Raw genomic sequence first — 19,061 nt, 5'->3', positions numbered from 1 at the left:
CCTTTCTCACTACATTTTATCTATGGGGAGTATGACAGTTTAAAAACCCTTCTTTGGTCCCAACAAATGCAGTTTTCCACTAAAAATGTCATCCCCAAAACTGTCGAACAGATAATTTTTCTCCATTTTCCCTTTGATCTTATCACTCTCCTCTTTGCATTCCTCATTTCTTACCCAGCTCTATCACACCAAATACAGGTAGCTTTTCAACATGGTCTGTCCCCACAGCCTGCCCTCATCCTTGGTATCACTCTTTATTCAGTGTCAAAATGCCAGCCATCCTTCTACTGTTCAATTTCAGGACCATTTCTCAAAAGTATTTTTAATTTCTTTCTGTTTGCCATAGTGGTGCTCTTTTAAATCCTCCTTAAAACTCCCCTTCACCATGTCTTAAAAAACAGGGGGGAGGGAAGGAAGGAGAGAGAAAAGAAGGGAGAAGAAAGTAAAAATCTAACCTTGACAATGGATTAGTTGTTGATGTGCTGAGACCACTGCCTGTACTACAGGCTAATACTGTCTCATTGTTTTATCATACTCCCCCCATCTGTTTGCATCCATCTGCTGTCCCTTGTTTTATATTTGGAATTTTAGTATTTTGGAGCAGGGAATGACTTTTTGTTCTGTATGGGTTGAAATCCCACTTCTGTGGGGCCTGGCTCATGACAAGTACTTACATGTGCTTTGATGATACAACAACATATATGAGTGCATAATAAACACAAAAAACTTAATTATATTCCTTGAAGCTGAAAAGGGTCCATCCATCATGCTGGAAAGACTTTTATTTCCAATACTCCCAAAAGTACTGAAGTAGCATCCATGTTTTTCTGTCATTACAATTAGTTTGCCATTTGCCCCTTCATGCAAAGAGGGAGAATGAAAATAGGAGATTTCTGCATGTTATTGTTGGGTTTTGCCTGGGGTTTAGTTTGTTTTCATGGAAGACAGTAAAATTATACATCCTTCTCTGTCTTTCATGCAAATACCCCAATTTTATTTATGCAACTGGGTGTATCACACTAGCATAAAAACTTACAGACCTGGCTATAAACTTTGACCTGCCATGCTCATACCAGGCCCTATTTAGAGATAATTGGAAATTACAGTATGCTATACTGGTGTCTGAGAAAGCACTGTCCATTAAAATGGAAGGATGAGACCAAGGAACTCATTTTCATTCATGACCCAAGCCAACAACTGAATCCAAACTCCTAAATCAAATGACAGAATACTAACTATACCACCTAGAAACCATTCATAAAGTAATATGAAAGCCTCCCAAAGAAAATTACTGGTCCAGTTTTCCAGAAAGCTAAACATTTCCCCATCCAACACAGACAGTAATATTGGTTATAAACATTAGATTTGGGTTCGAATTTCCATAGATGTATTTGCATATGCAGTACATTGCACATACATTGCCTTTTTATCCCCACAAGTATTTTCAGTGTTGAACGAACATTATTTATTTAATTGCATCATTATTATTTTAGAATTAAATCTATATTGTAATTGTAAGTATCTACAGTTACATGTTATCTCTGGGTCCATGACATCCAGTGTTGTGACAATTTAAAAAACTGGGACTTTAAACTTAAATCTCACTGAAAAGTTAATTGTGGAATTGCACACAAGGTCATGTCTAATGCCAAAGTATTTTGATGCATAATTTAATCTCACTTAAAACATACATATATTATTTTCCCACCCATTTATTTAGAGAGTGTCTTCAGAATTCTTTATAGCCCTAACATCACTCCCCTGAAACCTTTCAATTTTCAGATTTTGAAGATTTTCAAATCCCAAAAATAATAAAACCTTGTCTCTGGCCCACTGAAAGATTAAGACTAGGAAAAAGTAGCACAGCTTCTCCGTTTAGAATAGTCAAGGTTCATCGATAATCATTTCTGCAGAGAAAAAAAAAAATAAAATAAAGGAAAGGTTATAAAAGGTTACCTTCTCACAATAACTAAAATTTGCTTTTTCTTTTCAAAGACAAGAAAAGGGTAGCTGTACCACAGAGTGCTTAGAAAGCACCATCTTTCAAGATAGGAAAGAAATTCCAGGTGACATCATTTTTGGCCAAAGCTCAAAGGCTACTGTGAAAGGATACAGCTCTTCCCAATTATTCCCCATGTAAAGATCAAAATGAAGGCAGAGGGCCAATTCTTAGAGATACCTCATCCCAAATGTGCTATGTGATTACCTATATACTCATTGCATATGTGAGAAGTATTTTCTTATCTGTAAAGCCACAAATGCTCCTTAAGTAGAACTGAAGTAGAATTCTTCCCCACTCTGTTTTCCCTAATAATGACGATGATCAAAGACCACAGTGGTTTACACAAAGCAACGCTGATTCTACTTATGCAACACTGAACCAGTTAAAAACAGCATTGTGAGGCCATGTTGATTGGGGGGGGGGGGGCACTGAGGGTATACATCCTGTTACCCAGAGTACTAGTTTTGTTCCAAAGAAGCATAATGGAGTTTTAAAAGCCAGGACATTTTTTTCAGGCCTCTGCCTGTACACAGAAGTTATATCAATCGAACCCAAATTATTTTTAAACTGGTTCTGACTGCATAAATGCCTAAGCAAAAGCAATTTACATTAACATATTTTATTTTGCAGTTGAAGTGGGCTAGGAATGCACACCCACTCAGTTACCGTGACTCAGTCAATCAAGAGTATCTCTTTAAGCTACAATAGCTTGATTACTTGCAACTGCTTCTCTCTACCTGAAAAGAGCTGAACTGATTTTGAACCAGCCAATTCAAGTAAGCTCACACTTCTGAATTTAGCTCTGAAAACCAGTATCAACCAAGTTTAAGTTTCCACAATGAATTTCCCACCAATGTAATTACACGGCCTTCATTTATCTTTAAGCGTATGGTTAAGATACCATGGCACAACTTTTTGTGAGTATACGTGTCAGGGCATGAGCATTAAGGAAGTAAAGGCATACTTGGAATACACAGCTCTTTCTACTCCCAGGTTAAAAAAAGGCGGCTCTGTTTGGTGTAAAATAAGCTGGCTCCACAGGAAAGAGACCAGAGTGATTGCTACACACTATCCAGTGTCACCAGATCCAGGTGATCTGTTCACCCCGGCAGCCTCGCGGCAGCTTTGCAGATGCAGAGCGGGGTGCTCACTGCCGCCTTTCCCACGTGCCCGAAGGCAGGGGAGCAAAGCGAAGCCCCTGTCCAGGACACCAAGGGGCCAGTCCTGTATCCTTCCTCGGGGCTCAGCTCCATCCAGCCCCGCTCTGTCATACTCTTCGGGCTGTTTCGCCTTCAGGGACATACTTATGCTCCAAGCAAGAGAGGTCCCTCACCTCCATTTCAGGCCCACGTGGTTCTGCATTTTGGGAGCTGGCAATGGGCTGATGTATGCGAGTGCAAGCTGCCTCAGGCTCTTCCTCTCTATGTAAAGCGTCCACCTGTTTGCACACCCGCTTCCCAATGCCTTCCCCCCACATTTCCTCCCAGATCACCCCAAGGAAAAGGGGTGGCCTCTGAGCACTCCATCCTATGACAAAACACCACCCAATGAGAAAGGCTCTATTAACAAAGACAGTTAGCACTGGAAGCACTGTTAGCAGTATGTAAAATAACTTCACTCTCCCCAGCGTTCCTGTCATTCCCGATGGAGTACGCCGATGACACAAGACCAGGGAGAGAGAGTTGCTCAGGTGTGGGACTTTAAAGTTATCTTGGAAGAAATCAGGGAGCCACTCTAGGGAAAATGATAGTATGCCTGGGAAAGAGTCTTTTGCAAAAGTAAAGCTGGTGTCACAGGAGTGGAAGCCAGTGGACGCTGGTGGGAAAATATCCATATGATGGAAGTAACTAGCTTGACAGAGCTGGATATAAAAGTTTTAAACTACAGAACAAGTATCATACAAAGCAGAGCTGTGCTAACTTTCCAGTGTTCAACTCCAACAGTAGTACAAAAATAATACCACAGCCTTGGCCTTTTCTGCTTAAATAACAAGCCATAAGCAAGAGCCAAAGATGTCTATCATTTGGAGAACAAAAAGTAGACTGAGACCACACTCTCACTTTACAGATAGCTACAAAGATTACATGAAGATAGGACTGTAAAGACATATCTTTAAGTCCCTGCCAACCTAATCAAGATGGTATTAACAGTGATCTCACACTCCATCTGCCTGGCTAGTAATTTATGAAAAACGTACTTCACTACTACAGGAAAAATATGTTGCACTGCTTGTGGCCACAAACCTACTGCAGCAGCTCAGGAACTCTTGGATGAGAGGCCGTGAGACCAGTTCTTGACATTTACCAGGTACTGCCCATGAGACCTGATTCATTCATACAGCAATTTTGTTTGTTTGTTTGTTTGCTTTACTGATGATCTCATCTTCAGATAGATAAAATAGCTGACAAAAAACTTACAGTCCCTTGCAATTAAGAGTGTAATACCACACTGTTTTGCTTTTCATCCTGTGATTCTACATAGGTACTTCACTTCGTTTCATGGGGCTCATTTTATGAGTGAAAAATTTCCCTATTCTTGCACTGATCAGCAAACATTTCTGATTAAATTACTACTCCTTTTCCTGCCAGAAAACAGAAAAACTTATCTTGCTTACCAAAACTGTATTTCTTCAATTAATATTGCATGCCTGTTCCTTTAGCTTACATTGCCTAAGAATCAGACCTATGGGGCTTGTTACTTGCAGAAAGGATTTTCTTTTCTTTTCTTTTTTTTTTTTTTGAGGTTGGGGGCAGGCAGTGGTGGTGATGGTGTCATTTTGGAAAACAATACGAAATCTTCCAATTTCCATGAAGACAAAGTTCAGGGGCAGCATTCTAGTATCAGAATTACATAAGATGACCTCTCGGTATCAAAACAAAACACAAAAAAACCCACAACAGTATCAACACACTGGAATTAATTGCTAATTATGCACTTCTTCACTTAGCAGAACTACCGTTTAGATCATCCTTGCAGTTGCTGCAGCAAAGGAAGACAGGACATGCAGTGAAGAACATGGTAAAGCAGGACTAAAAACTATACTGTATTTCTACAAATGTTCTTTCTGCTGCGCATTGGGGAAAAAGTATCCAGGAAACTACCAACTGCTATAAACGAGTAAGGATATTCAGAGCAATAACTACGGAATAACAGCCTATGATCTAGTCAGTTCCTACACATATGAACAACTTAAAGACATCACTGCTTTTTATGCTGAATAGCAACAAGGCAAAATGAGCCTCTGATTTTATTAGAAGGCTGGCACGCTCAATATCATTTGCAAGACTTCTGTCACAATCATAATATGCAAAGTTTTCCTCCTCTAGTTGTGTGACAAGACATGGGCTTGGAGCATGAGATTATTTTCTTACCAAATAAAACACCCAAACGACTTTGTATACAAAGGCTGTCAGTCTCAAGAACAATTTTATGAACAAAATAGGTAAATTCGGTCTCAGTAGCAATTGTTCCATCTTCAGCAATGCAGATGAAGGGAACCCTTTCCCTAAGTACACATGCTCTTGTGGCTGCAATACTCCTCTACAAAACTAAACACCGCCATTTATTGTATTGCAGTACACTGATACAATTTTGAAAGAAATTGGGTAAATTTTCTAGTGTTCCTCTGAAAGTTTCTAGCTATGATCCACAGCTCATACTCAGGGAGATTTTTTGCCCCCTTAGTTTTGCTCCTCAAATACTTTCATTTATGTTCAGAAACACTCTTCTACCAATCTTACTTTGCCAGATTAAAAAAATCCTTCAGATTTGTCTTTTAGAAACATTCTTGGAAAACAAGAAATCAAAATGTCTTCACTTTACCCAACAGATACACACTTTGTAGCTTTGCTAATATATGCAAATTGTCTGATTGCTCGAAATTACTGATTAACCAGGCTGGAGAGCTGATTACCTGATTATCCAAGAGAAAAATAATTTAGCATGATTTTGTGTCATTTGACAGTCTAGATAATTTTCTAATTAATCTGAGGTTCAAGTGAATTCAGAGATACTACTGAAAAAGAGAAAAGAGGTCAATGATCTGAATAAAAGGTAAGCTTTCCAGGAATCTTCTTCTTACAACAATCATTTGTCAAATCTTATTGTTAGTTACAGACACTTCAGACACACACACACACAAATGAGAACCTAGAGTTCCAAAAATATTCAAAAACCAACCCATGGTAAAATCTTCAATGCTCTTGTAAAAGTATCTTGTAGAGCTGGACATAAGATTAGTGGTGCACTAGTCTGACACATGGCATCAAACTTAGAGTGTTACCAATAAATTCTTAACTACACATGAAGCAATATGTAGCAGATATTTTGTCAATATGCTGAGAGAATAATAAATACTGGAAATACGTACTTGCCACTGAAAAGTTGTTGAGTGGATATGGCAGATCCACATCCTGGGGTTTCTCCTTATAGCCTATGAAAGAGCCATCTGTCTTTAGCAGGAAATATCTTGGCCGCCAGTTTTTTATATATTCTCCTAAAGGAGAAAAAAAAAAATGTTCATTAGGACTGCAGAAAAAAACCTTTTATATAAAAACCATAACATATTATCAGTGTCTAACATTAATTACACCAAAATCTTTTCAGATGCTTTCAATTTACAAAGGAAACCTTAACTTCCTCCAAAACAAGAGAAAATGGAATTGCAATGGTAAGCCTGGACTATACAATGATGCCTCTGGAATAAGAAGCTACAAGCACTGTATAGTAATACTCTATAATTCTAAATTTTATCACACTATATTCTTCAAAATCCTGTATCTTTACACCTATAAACAGTTCAAAATTTGCTCCAGGCAAAAATAAGCACTACAGCTTGACTTTTAATAACAAAATGAAAACTAAACTACCACAAGGTAGAACATTTATCCTGCTGAGCCAAAGCAAAAGCCATTAATTTCCTCAAAACATACACTAAGCAAATACAAGAAGACAGGGAGTAATAGGAGAACCTACAAAAACATACTTAACAAATATATCTGAAAGCAAAAGAAATAAAAAAGTAGAAGCCAATTACCTTCTAAGAGCCAAGTCCACCAATAAACCCACCACCTCTACCTTCCCCTACACCAGTCTGAGCAGAAGATTCTGCAAATCATGAGGTATTCAGGACCAGAAACATAAAGAACAGGTCAGCAAAAACATGGTAGCTTAATTAATGCCACTTATTTGCTATTTAAGGGTGAAAAATGTCTTTAATAGCATTATACTTTACAATGCCACATCAAAATCTCAGTAACATTTTCTTTCTTAAAGTGCAATGACTCAGTCAAGTACAAGTGAGTTTACATCTGCCCAACTTTTCTGTCTTTGATTTCCATCAACTCTGCAGAGTAAATAATGTACGTACAAGTACTTATTAAGACTTTAAATAAGTCACTGTTTCATCATTATACAAGCGAACATTTTAAGAAAAAAAGTGTATTAACAATGCAGGATTTCCAACTGTGCCTAGGACTTCTCATCATTTGCAGTCCAGTCCAGGTGCTGCACTGGTCCTGGTCTAAGCCCAGACCTTCAGTGCCATTTACCATCTCAGCACCCTTTTAACTGTAGCTACATAGCTTTTAGACAATTCAAAGGTCAGAAGGAAGTTTACATCCATCTGACATGGAGACTACTCCATTAAAGGCTAATCTAAAAATTCATTAATCACATCTTCACCTTTCCATCACAGCAATCAATTAATTGTCACTGAGTTCCAACACAGGAATTTTTAATATGGCCTTGCTGAACCTGAACACAACTTGTACTGATTTTGATGATGCCCATGGCTTAAAAATCTAACTGCAGCCGTTAACATTTCTGATTTTCAACATGTATTTAAGCAGAGAAGTGGAGTAGGGAGTAGGAGATGGAGAAGAGGAGACAGTGAGAAACATGAACACCAGGCTATTTGTGCTGACTTACATTTCCTGGCCCTCAGTAGCACAACTCTTACTATTTAGTCCTGCTTCTAGACAGCAGGGTACCAGCTTGATTTTGTTATCTACACATTTTCATATAAGTAGAAAGAAAACTGAAAAAATCAAAGTGTTACTTAATTTGACCACAAAATTAATAGAGTAGATATAGCACTAGTTACATTTGTATTGACTCAGAGCTTTCTGTCTCAGATCTCTGGTGCTAGTTCAGCTGGGAACATCCCTACTGACATTGCAAATTTGATGAAATCTGCTGTCCTGGTTTTAGCTAGGATAGAGTTAATTTTCTTCCTGGTAGCTGGTATAGTGTTATGTCTTGGATTCAGTATGAGAAGAAAGTTGATAACACAATGATGTTTTCAGTTGTTGCTAAGTAATGTTTAGTCTAAAGTCAAGCTTCTCAGCTCCTGATGCCCAGCCAGCAAGAAGGCTGGAGGGGCACAAGAAGTTGGAGGGGACAGAGTCAGGAGAGCTGACCCAAACTGGCCAAAGGGATATTCCACACCATGTGACATCATGTCCAGTATGTAAACTGGGGGGAATTGGCCGGAGGGGCAGATCGCTGCTCGGGAACTAACTGGGCATCGGTCAGCAAGTGGTGAGCAACTGCATTGTGCATCACTTGTTTTGTATATTCCAATTCTTTTATTATTATGTCATTTTACTATTATTATTATTGTTATTATTTTCTTCCTTTCTGTTCTATTAAACTCTTCTTATCTCAACCCACGAGTTTTACCTTTTTTCCCAATTCTCTCCCTCATCCCACTGAGTGGGGGGGAAGTGAGTGAGCAGCTGTGTGGTGCTTAGTTGCTGGCTGGGGTTAAACCATGACATCTACATGGACTCAGAAGTTGAAGCCAAAACAAAACCTTATGTTTCAGATCAACCAATGTGAGTTTTAAAAACACTAACATCCTAGTTGCTTTCTTAAACAGACCATAAAAAGAATCTTCTGTACAATTCTAATAAATTCTATCTTATTTAATTGTAACAGTAAGCGACTGTTACAAGAGAAAGTGCCTGTTACTAGGTCTAAAATCTATTAAGATCGTAGTCTTATCTAGAAGGTGCATTAACTGGAAGGCAGGCACCTAAAACTACTGCAGAAGAGTTCAAGGACAGCATGCAGAGAATACCAACACGCCTAAAACAGGTCAGCCACCCAACAGTTCAGGTTTCAAAGAGAGTCCTCCTTTCTGCAAGGAATAAACTGGATAAGCAGACTGCTCTAAGAATCAGAGCTGATAAGGTAAGTACACTCATTAGACACTTCAGGAAAGAACAGAAGCCTTCGTTCACTTACATACACACTCTTCAAACTAAACCTGCAGAAAAGGAGACCGTTCTAGCAGGTGCCCTTAGAGACCCAAGACACTCTTCCCTTATCACTGACTCCCTCTCCTCCTCTTAGGACAACACTTTAGATTGCATTTGGCTTCTACTAGGTACTCAGAGTCTCTTAATCAGAAAACTGAACAGATTTTTGATCATCTATGGAGTTATGCAGCTGATGTACTGCCTGGAGAAAAAAACATTAGAACAGTATGACCAGCACTTCCAAGCTCCTCTGAAGAGAGCTAGCAACTTTGGACAAAAGCTAATCACAAGAAGATATAAATATTGAATGATGGCTAAGTACCCGTTTATCCATGAGCACAGCTGTACCTCTGTCTTCGCCCTGCAAACTATAGCCAGACACAGGACAGGTAATTTAAAAGCAATTGCAAAACACTATGGCTTCATAAGGATCTATATATTTCTTTCATAGACATTTCTTTGAAGAATGTTTCTCCTAAATGATTCCCCAACAGGAATCATGGACAGACTACTTTTTCAAGACGTCTGTACAAACACAGACACAAAAAACCCACCTAGTTTTGTCTTGAAATGACCAATATTCCAACCCCTCTTCAAGGGCTATACATGAATATTTATCATCTGCCCTTTATTTATTTTGTAATTTAATTAACAAATGGGTGAACACTTTTGAAGACTAAAGTAAACAGTGGTATCAGTGAACAGTTCACTTAGCTGCTCAAGTGGTTTAATGGCTCTCAAGTTGCACTCTAGGTGCTCTCTTCTAACTGCATTCCTTCTACATAATCTGCTTAAAGACAGAAAAACATTTTAGTCCATACTTCTTAATACACATGTGCTTACTGAACTGCTTTGAAAGAGGAATCTTCCACACAAAAAATACTAAAACACAGCAGAATATTTGAAAAGAAAAAAACACTTCCACAACTTCTAACTTGACAGCCATGCATTTGTGTTTTTTTTTTAAAAAAGCATATTTTACCGTATAAGCAATATTTAATTACTTTAAAGATATTTGGAGTGTATGTTTATCAATAACCTCAACACAAGCAAACAACAGGAAATTTACATCTGAAATTCATTAATTCAAGTGAAAAGAAATTCCATGAGAGAGGAGAAGTCCAGGCAGGCTAAACAAACCACAAGATATCCTGACAATTTAATGAAATGGAGCTGTGGTACTTAAAAAAGCAGTGGATCTGCCATAGAGAATTAATCAGTTTGTACCCTGCTTCCTGCTGAGTTAATGTAAGCTAAATTATTATTTTGCTTAAATTTACACCCTTTTAAGTTGAAAAACATGTTCTTTTAGGATCTGTTTATTAGACAGTAAGAAGAGGTCTCTAATTTAAACCATTGCAGTGAAGAAAGCCAAGCAATTCCTACTTCATTTTAATTGTAGTCAAAGTTTTTAAAGCTACTTGAGAAAAGAGGCACTAGAATATGTATCTCACAGATATATGCAGATAATAAAAACATACACACAAAATACAAATTTAGAATCAGTTTTAGGTTGTTGGGCTCTGCTTTTTTAATAACTACCAAGAGAATACACCCAAAAGATGAAATAAGACAGCAGTACATTCCTGAAGCACATGAAAATGTAATCTGATCCTCATGCAAAAAGCACCCTCATAACATGCAACTCTTTAATTAATGTTGTATTTAATAATACACTGGCTAACAACAGTAACAAAGAATGCTTAATGAAGGTTTGTTTAGAACATGACCCTCGCGGCTGGCTCTGTATTCGCCTCTGTACTGCAACCTTGATGATTTTTCTTTTTTGCCTTTGACAGCTAGTAACAAGAATCCTGCCTTCAGGACATTTCACAAAGTATGTTTATTCTAGTGATGCAATGTTTGTAGTTTTGATAGTGCTGAGGAGCTTCACAAAGAAGAGCTTTCTAAGAAACCACATGAGTAGTCAACAAATTCATGTTAGACAAATGTATCACTCTAAGTTTGTAATTTTTTTTACTTCACCTCAGAACTCAAACTCTCTCTTCGAACATACACTTCACCTCAGATTTGATGGTTGCTATTGTTATTCTCACCACTCGTAATCCTTAAGCATATGGAAATTTGGCAATTCTTGAAAAATTATTCAGTCATTTAAAATTAATCTTATTATTTAAAAACGTATTTTTTAAAAAAATCCCTTTTGCAAAACATCTACTTTTTTCAATATGTAAATGGTTTTAGAGGTGTGAAGGAAATGTCTTTAATATACAGTGCTGATAAGCAACAGAAACCTGAGTTCAAAAACTTGCTTCCTTAAAAGAAGCAACAGCTGCCATACAGACATAAGTGAGATTTAAGGGAAGGGAGGGGGGGCAACAACCAAAACCCAAACCCCCTCAAAGCAGAGAACACCAAAAATCTATCTCTTGTCTGTGTCATCAATTATCAGTTTACTAAAATGGATTTAAGGGAAATAATACAGAAATATTGTTCTCCCACCTTTTTTCTTTTTCTTTCCTTTTTAAGGCACTTTTCTGTTAAATCAAACTCCCATTCCCCTGCACTACCATTTAATAAACAACAGGGGGATGCGGGGGGGTGGAGCGGGAAGAAATGAATTTATCTAAGAGCATTAAACAAAATTATATAAAATAAATAAAACAACTTAACCATACGCAATTTTTCTTTAAAAGAAACAACTGTAATTAATGTCAGGTCAAGTAAAGTATCACAAGTAATGCCAGTGGTTTTGAGATTGAATTTACTTACCTTGGCCCTCTGAGGGCAGTGTTACCTAACACACGATTAGAAGCATCAGCAGACTATTTGATTAAGTCAGTAGACACTAGTAAATGTAAGGCATTTCTATTAAATATTTATTTCTGATTTCATGATAACAAATTTGAAATACAGTTCAAAGCCACTGTAAAAAATAAATGTTTAAAAAACCCAAAAAGTATACCTGTCCTCACAATTCGATATATGTCCTTCAATCTAATGTAAATGTGTAATTCGACATTATGCAGAAGATTTGACAAAATCCTATTGCATACCAAAAAATTAAGTAAAACTGTGATTTTTCCTAATGTGCCTTAGCATTTTAAAAGTTATTTTTATTATATACCCCCTCCCAAGTATTTGCCGGCAGTTCAAAGAAAAGCAGAATTTGGAACTAACGCTTTCTGATTCTGTCTTTTATACTGTGAGACAGTGATTATTTATTTATACTAACTGTTTTCCCACAGTTCCCAGTAATGCTAAATGACATTTTGAGCACATCTGCACTTACATTAGACAAATGAATTTTTCCAGTCACAACTGGGAAATCGGAAATATTTCATGCTATGCATGGGCATCGGCTTATACCACAACTAAGCTTCCACTAAGTTTCCTGCAAATTGGGGAATTAAGGTGAGAAAGTTCAAGTGCCCTTCACTGTCCATGACATCGCAACGATCCAGTGCAGATATAAAGACTGGTCAATTTATGTTCAGCTATTCTCAACTGCGTGGCCAGAAACCAGTGAAAACCACACAGATGTTAAAAGATTTTGCAGAAGGCAGCAAGCAGCCTCAGGAACAAGCTTCTAGGGAAGTTCCTCAGCTGAGCAAGAGGAGAGGAAAGCAGGGACAACCCTCTCTGCTCCATGCCAGCCAAGGTGCACTGAAGAGCAGGTGGGATCTTTTTTCCTGGAGCAGCAGTAGGCAGCGATCAAAGCCAAGGGCTCCTACTAGCAAAACAGAGCACGTCCAAGCAGAGAGGTGCGGTCACCAGGCAGGGCGAAGGCACAGCGTGGCTCTCCATGCTCTCAGCGTGCACCTCTGCAGCTAAAGTGACAGGGAGGACCAACCTCCTCAAGGGAAAGTCTCTCCCTGCTCTTACTGCGGGGTTTTCTCCCGCGCAGGTTCTGAACGCAACCTACAAACGTGTTGCAGCTAGAGGCTCACTAGGGTTCAAACCACCAGCTGCCCTGACTTTTTCATTACGACTATGGGAGTGAGTCACTGTCCTGTCTTGTATAAATGCAGCACTACTTCAGCTCCTGCTGTTTATTCAACCCTTTCCTGTGACATTAATAATCTTTTCTCTAAAAATCTAGAAGAAAATATTCAGTAACAGAGAGACATACCACTATTTAAAGATAAATGCAGCTTTCAAACTGGGCATCTACAATATCCACACAAAATTATTGATGTGTTTTGGCATCTCATGAAAAATAAATGTTCCCAGCACATACTCAATTTTCATATGCACAAAATTTTGTCCTTTTAAAAAATCGTACCAGAAATCCTTAGTTAGCTGACATCCTGACAAATTGAGAATTGACCTTTACCATGTCCATTTTGAGCCAACAGGAAGAAAAACTTGCCAGTTTCAACATCACTCTCACTTCCCCTTCATTCTTGAAGGATAAGAATTAGAACAATAAATAAATTAAATACAAGTTGATATTAGCACATGCTGTCTGGAATAACAGAGTCCTGTATTACATCAGCATCCCTGAACAACAAAGAAGATTAATATTTTCTAAATATGCCTGCTATTCAGGAATGGAAAACCAAGGTCTATATCCTGGAAATATTCATGGACACTGCTCACATTTTCTAAATTTCTCTACTGCATAAGGCTTTATAGGATCAAAGCCCAAAATCCTATGCTATTTAGGTGTTCCTCAAAGCAGTTTTGTAGTTTTTAATAGTGTTGAGATGTATTTGAGGTAAATGCAAAAAAAATTTTAGAATATTGTCTCACATATTTTTGTTTATAGCTAAAATCTTCACATTCTCAGTACTTTTAAATATTTATAATTTTTTACATAGGACTATCAGCATCAAGTGGTACTTTGTATAATAGAAAAAAATATGACTTTCCTTTCCTCTGTCTTCGTCAAGTGGTAGTAGGCCAAAGGATCTTTTTCAGATTTTGAAAATATTTTAAGAGTAGGACAAGTATACAAATATTCATCTATAAATTACACTGAATAAGACAGTCAGCTACAGCAGCAACGATTTAAATTCATGTACTTGGTACAAATGTATATGTTAAATCAGACGATTAAAATGTAAATGCTTTTTACATGTAGCTAAGTTGAATTCAACATCTTCTTATATTCCCTACTTACAACATTTTGAAAAACAGCCAACTCCAGTTTACACAAGAAATCTCAAACTTTCCATTGTTTGCAAAAGAGTATGATAAGTTTGACAATACCATCATCATTCAGCTGAGTTTCTTTGACAGGTTAATGTGTTGTCAAAAATTATGTGACTTTCCCCTCTTAAAACGGTGTATTTGCTAGCATGTTTTCACAAAGCAAACTGTCTCACTTTCAAAACTGGCATATTGCAATAATTTTAAAATAGCTCCTCTGAACTTCCTCCATGTCACTAGGAGTGCTCCTAGCCTCAGACCTTGCCAGGTGCCAAAAAGCTAGCACCAACATCGTTCATCTACATTTCTTTCTCAAGCACCTCGCTAAAGTCAAGCTTTTTGCTTTATCATTTAGCCCACATCAATTGCAAAGAATTAGTCCAAGATACGCAGAAGCATTCCTCAAACTGCTTGAGTCGAAAAAACAGCTCCATTACTGCTGTACACATCAGGAGAACTCTTTGGTTGCATGAAAAGCTTCACGATAAGCAGCAATGCAGCACTACTCAGAGGAACTTGGGCTTCACACCAGCAATGACAGAGCACAGAAAACGGCACAATTCTGTGGAGAAGAACCAACAACCCAAGAAACAAAAAGCAATTCTCCATTTGCAGTGCTGTTGACCTCTGTCTAGGCTCAGATGCAGGTACCGGTACTTGGGTCGGAGGCACCCACACCTGAATTTTCAGTTAAAATTAAGTTGACATAATCCAAAACTGACTTCTTGCACTCTGCCACAGTGATGAGAAAAGGGGACAGTAAATGCTCCCATCAGTAGTTATTGTTATCAATGACCTACAGACCTGATGCTTATTAGACCTAAGAGAGAAGACACAATAAAAAGGGGTTCCTTCACTTTTGTTCAGGGCTTGGTGGGAAGGGGTGGTTAGGTTCATTCAGGTAATATTTAAGTCATGATGTGACTGATCAAAAAACCCTGTTATATACTGATAACTGGAAGACATATCTGCAGTCCACAGCCATAGTGCACCTCAACCATTATTTCATTTTCCATTTTTAAGTTCAGTACAGATATCAGAATGTTGAATTTCACATAATATTAGAGAAGAAAATTCATTTTTTTTAAAGTTTCCATTTTTATCTTTAAAGTAAGAGATCACCTGGGTAAGACAATGCTTTCGTTTAGCCTTTCTGGGCTAACTTAATTTCCCTCCATGCTTGTATCCTTCTTCACTTTTTTTTCACATTATCCTGGAAACCCAGCAGCAGCAGAAATCACCGAACAAGAAATAAGAAAGGATTTTAGTGGAAGAAAGAAAACTGTATTCCTATAGAGCAATCCCAATTTGTCAAACAGGAAAATATAAGTTATGCCTGACCAACTCCTTGCCTTCAGAGAAAGAACTGAAAATAAGATCAAGTGGAAAAGAAAATTAGTTGCTAATCTCACTCTAACCCCTAGCATTTACTTGTCTACTATATAATACTAGACAATCACCAATTGGCACCTTCTGCATAAGAAAAGCTTAGGACGCAATAGTAGGGGTATGCAACGTATCAGTCTTGAGGTAGACAGACAAAGCTATGTAAGAACTTGTATAGTACCTGTCCACCAAATGTCTGAGACCGAAATAACTGCATTACTCTTTCCACTTCCACAAGTACCAAATTTATTAAGTTGTTGGTTTTTTTTTTTAAACCCATCACACGGAGAAATCAAAAGTTTTCTTCCCTACAAGAAAAGGCTCTTTTTAGGAATAAACAATGGAGGGAGGGAAGATATTAAACTCCTGAACTAATTAGCAGAAGTAAAGGAGGCGGTGGGGGACAATGATAATTAATATGTACCCTCCTCCTAACCAAATCTCCACGTACATTCATTCTGTATATGCACACACAACAGCAGCATCATAAACCGTCTCAAGTTCTTGCCATTATTCAGTTCGACATCTGCACATGTTTATGCGTCTCTCCAAACAACCTCTTGAACACCCTGCTGGAGCTGTCATTTTTTTCTTCTCCCTATCTGGCAGATGGCAAGTCAACAATCGGCATCAACAGCAGCCGAATATCTCCCCCCTCCATCCGACCCCCCTAAACAGACACAATAATAACTTCTTTGTGCTTCCCCACAATGCAGCTGCTTAAACCATTTCGCTACAAGGCTGCTTTGCCTTAATAAAAAAAAAAAAAAAAAAAAAAAAATCCCTTCTGTCAAGTCTAAAAAGCAGCATAATGTTAAGCAAGCTAAAGCCACAGCACAGCTGCAAACGGGCAGACACATTGACAGCTCCTCCCTTAACAAAGCCCTGTGAATTGAAGGGGGTTCATCTGAGGCTCACACAGTAATTAGTATAAAAAAGTCCGACAGCCCCTATTATGCTAGGAAAAAAAAACTGGACAGAACTGGGCTGCTGTTTTGCGTCAAGAGTTCTGCTGCAGAGTAGATAAATCATGTTGGGTTTTTTTCCTCTCTTTTTAAAGACAGTAATAAGGAGGATGAGAGAAGCTAATTTGAAAACTTGGACACAGTAATTGTACCATATGGTGAGCATTTATCCCTTCTGAAATACACGCTAACAGTCACTTACATGCACAGTGCTTTGTTTTACAGTTGTTATTCTCTCTACCATATTCATAAAATGGATCTGAATATCCGATACTCCAGAGAAGTTGGGTGTAATTAGCAGCAAAACTGCCTCAGCTTAATATATTGGCCTACCATAGCAATCTAGTTAATTGCAGAAAATCCCATGCCCCCAAATTTAAATAGTGTCCACTTCAAGGATTTTTTTATTTCTCTCAAACTGGCTAAGTATCACACATAATAAAGTTCAGAGAAGTAATTTATTGACACTAATACTCCTTGATACTGTTGGCTCTAAAACACATGAGCGGGAGGTATTTTCCTTTTAATCCATGCAGTACAGAGGAATTAATTCAAGAACCATTTAACAGTAACCACAAAATATTTCAGTTCCATCATACTTGGGAAAGAAATTGCTCCGTAAACTTAAAGGTGAAACTGAACTTCAGCACGGGACACGGGAGGGAGACAAAGACTTCATATCCACTCCCCCACCTCCACACCCATTTTCTTCCTGGACCCTATTTTGCAGTATTTTTGCTAGCAATCCAAACGCTTCATTCATAAGGACCTTCAAAATTTGGAAAATATACCTTCCAACCCTCAGGGTCTGCTTGCTTTTTACCACATAATTCCAACTTTTCACCCTGTTGATGCCACCAAATCATCCTGGAATCACAGAAGATAAGGAACCAGTTGGGTGGAGCTGGGAAAATATAGGTTTCTTTATTTAAAGAAAACAATGTAGTTAAATGACAAAATTAATAAATCTTAGAAGTACTGCTTACAGCAAATAAGATATAGTGAACTTCCAAGCAATGGAAATAAAAAAGTCAAGAAAAATAAAAGATGAAAATTTGGTGAAAAATTAACCAGGTAGAAAATGAAGTCTGCCACTGAGGATAATGTACTTGCAAAGAACCAGAATGGTTTCTTTCTATCGGTCTTTACATCAGAAGACAACACTGAAATCTGCTTCAGGCAACAGACAAATACTTTCAGTGTCTCTAGATCAAAAAGGAGGTATTGGAGCAGAGTGCTAGGTATGAAGTGGTCCCAGAACTGGGCAGAATACATCCACAATTACTAAGAAATTGTAAGTGAGGTGAAAACTACTGGCAAAAAACAGCTACCCTTCAATGATGACAGTTAAACTGAAGGATTATAAATGGAGAATTATGCCCCATGCCCCCAAGAACAACCAAAAAAAAGCTTAAAAAAAAAACCAAAAAACCCACACTTGAAAATGTCAATTGGCCGGATGGTAATCTAAGAAAACTGCTTATAATTCTGTTTTTAATCACACACTTAAATAATGCAAACTGACATAAGATAAACAAGGCAGAACTGCCTTTGAGTAGAAAAATCATGCCCATCATACATATGGGATTTCTTTAAGAATGTCAAGAAAATAAATGGGATAAAGACTAACTGAAACAATTTATTTCAACTTTTAAATACTTTTTAATAAGTTTAAGGAAACAGTAGTTGTGTGGATGATAAAAGCTGTGTGGTGGAACAGAACAGAAAAAGGAAACTAGGTAAAAGGAAGAGAGCAAATTAGGATTACATAGTCAAATTTCAGTCTGTGATGCTCTATAGTTCTCTGTTAGGAACACTTTTGGTTAATACATACAACAATGATCTGGGATCACCACTGCATATACTGCAAGACAGTAAAGCTATTCAAGTTTATTAAGAATGTGAAGAATTTGAGAGTGGCAAAACTATCCCAGTGAGCTGAGAAACACCAGATGAAATACAGTGAAGAATTACTTGAATTAATAAACAGTTACAGAAATAACCTGAAATACTCATACACTGTGTTTAATTTTAAATTAACCACTAAAGAACAATTAATTTAACCTTTGCTTAAGTTTGCAGTACTGAGAAGAGGGAAAGAAAAATATTATCATTTGTTAAGTTACACAAATTTAGGAACACTGAAAATATTATTATTCCATGATAAACAAATAAGTTACAGTTTTGCTAACTATAGTTTAAAAAAAAAAATTACAAGAGAACAGAAGGGCTTCAGAGACAAAACACATACACACACACAAAAAAAAACCACCAAAAAACTGGACTTAGAGAGAAGCAGAATAAGGAGAGAAAGACTGAATTAGGCTTCAA

At 37.6% G+C, this 19,061-nt stretch overlaps 1 protein-coding gene across 3 annotated transcripts in view; it reads right to left on the bottom strand.

Annotated features, from left to right (window-relative positions):
• Nucleotides 1–19,061, bottom strand: part of AKT3 (AKT serine/threonine kinase 3) — a 160,118-nt gene that overhangs the window by 69,489 nt on the left and 71,568 nt on the right. For all 3 annotated transcript variants that reach the window (XM_075043181.1, XM_075043179.1, XM_075043182.1), the window contains exon 3: nucleotides 6,372–6,497. In XM_075043181.1, the coding sequence (XP_074899282.1) occupies nucleotides 6,372–6,497 (126 nt within the window). The remainder of the gene's footprint in view (nucleotides 1–6,371; nucleotides 6,498–19,061) is intronic.

This window comes from Buteo buteo, chromosome 12, assembly GCF_964188355.1.
Source record: "Buteo buteo chromosome 12, bButBut1.hap1.1, whole genome shotgun sequence".
Lineage (NCBI taxonomy): Eukaryota > Metazoa > Chordata > Aves > Accipitriformes > Accipitridae > Buteo > Buteo buteo.
This window is presented reverse-complemented; position numbering and strand designations above follow the sequence as displayed.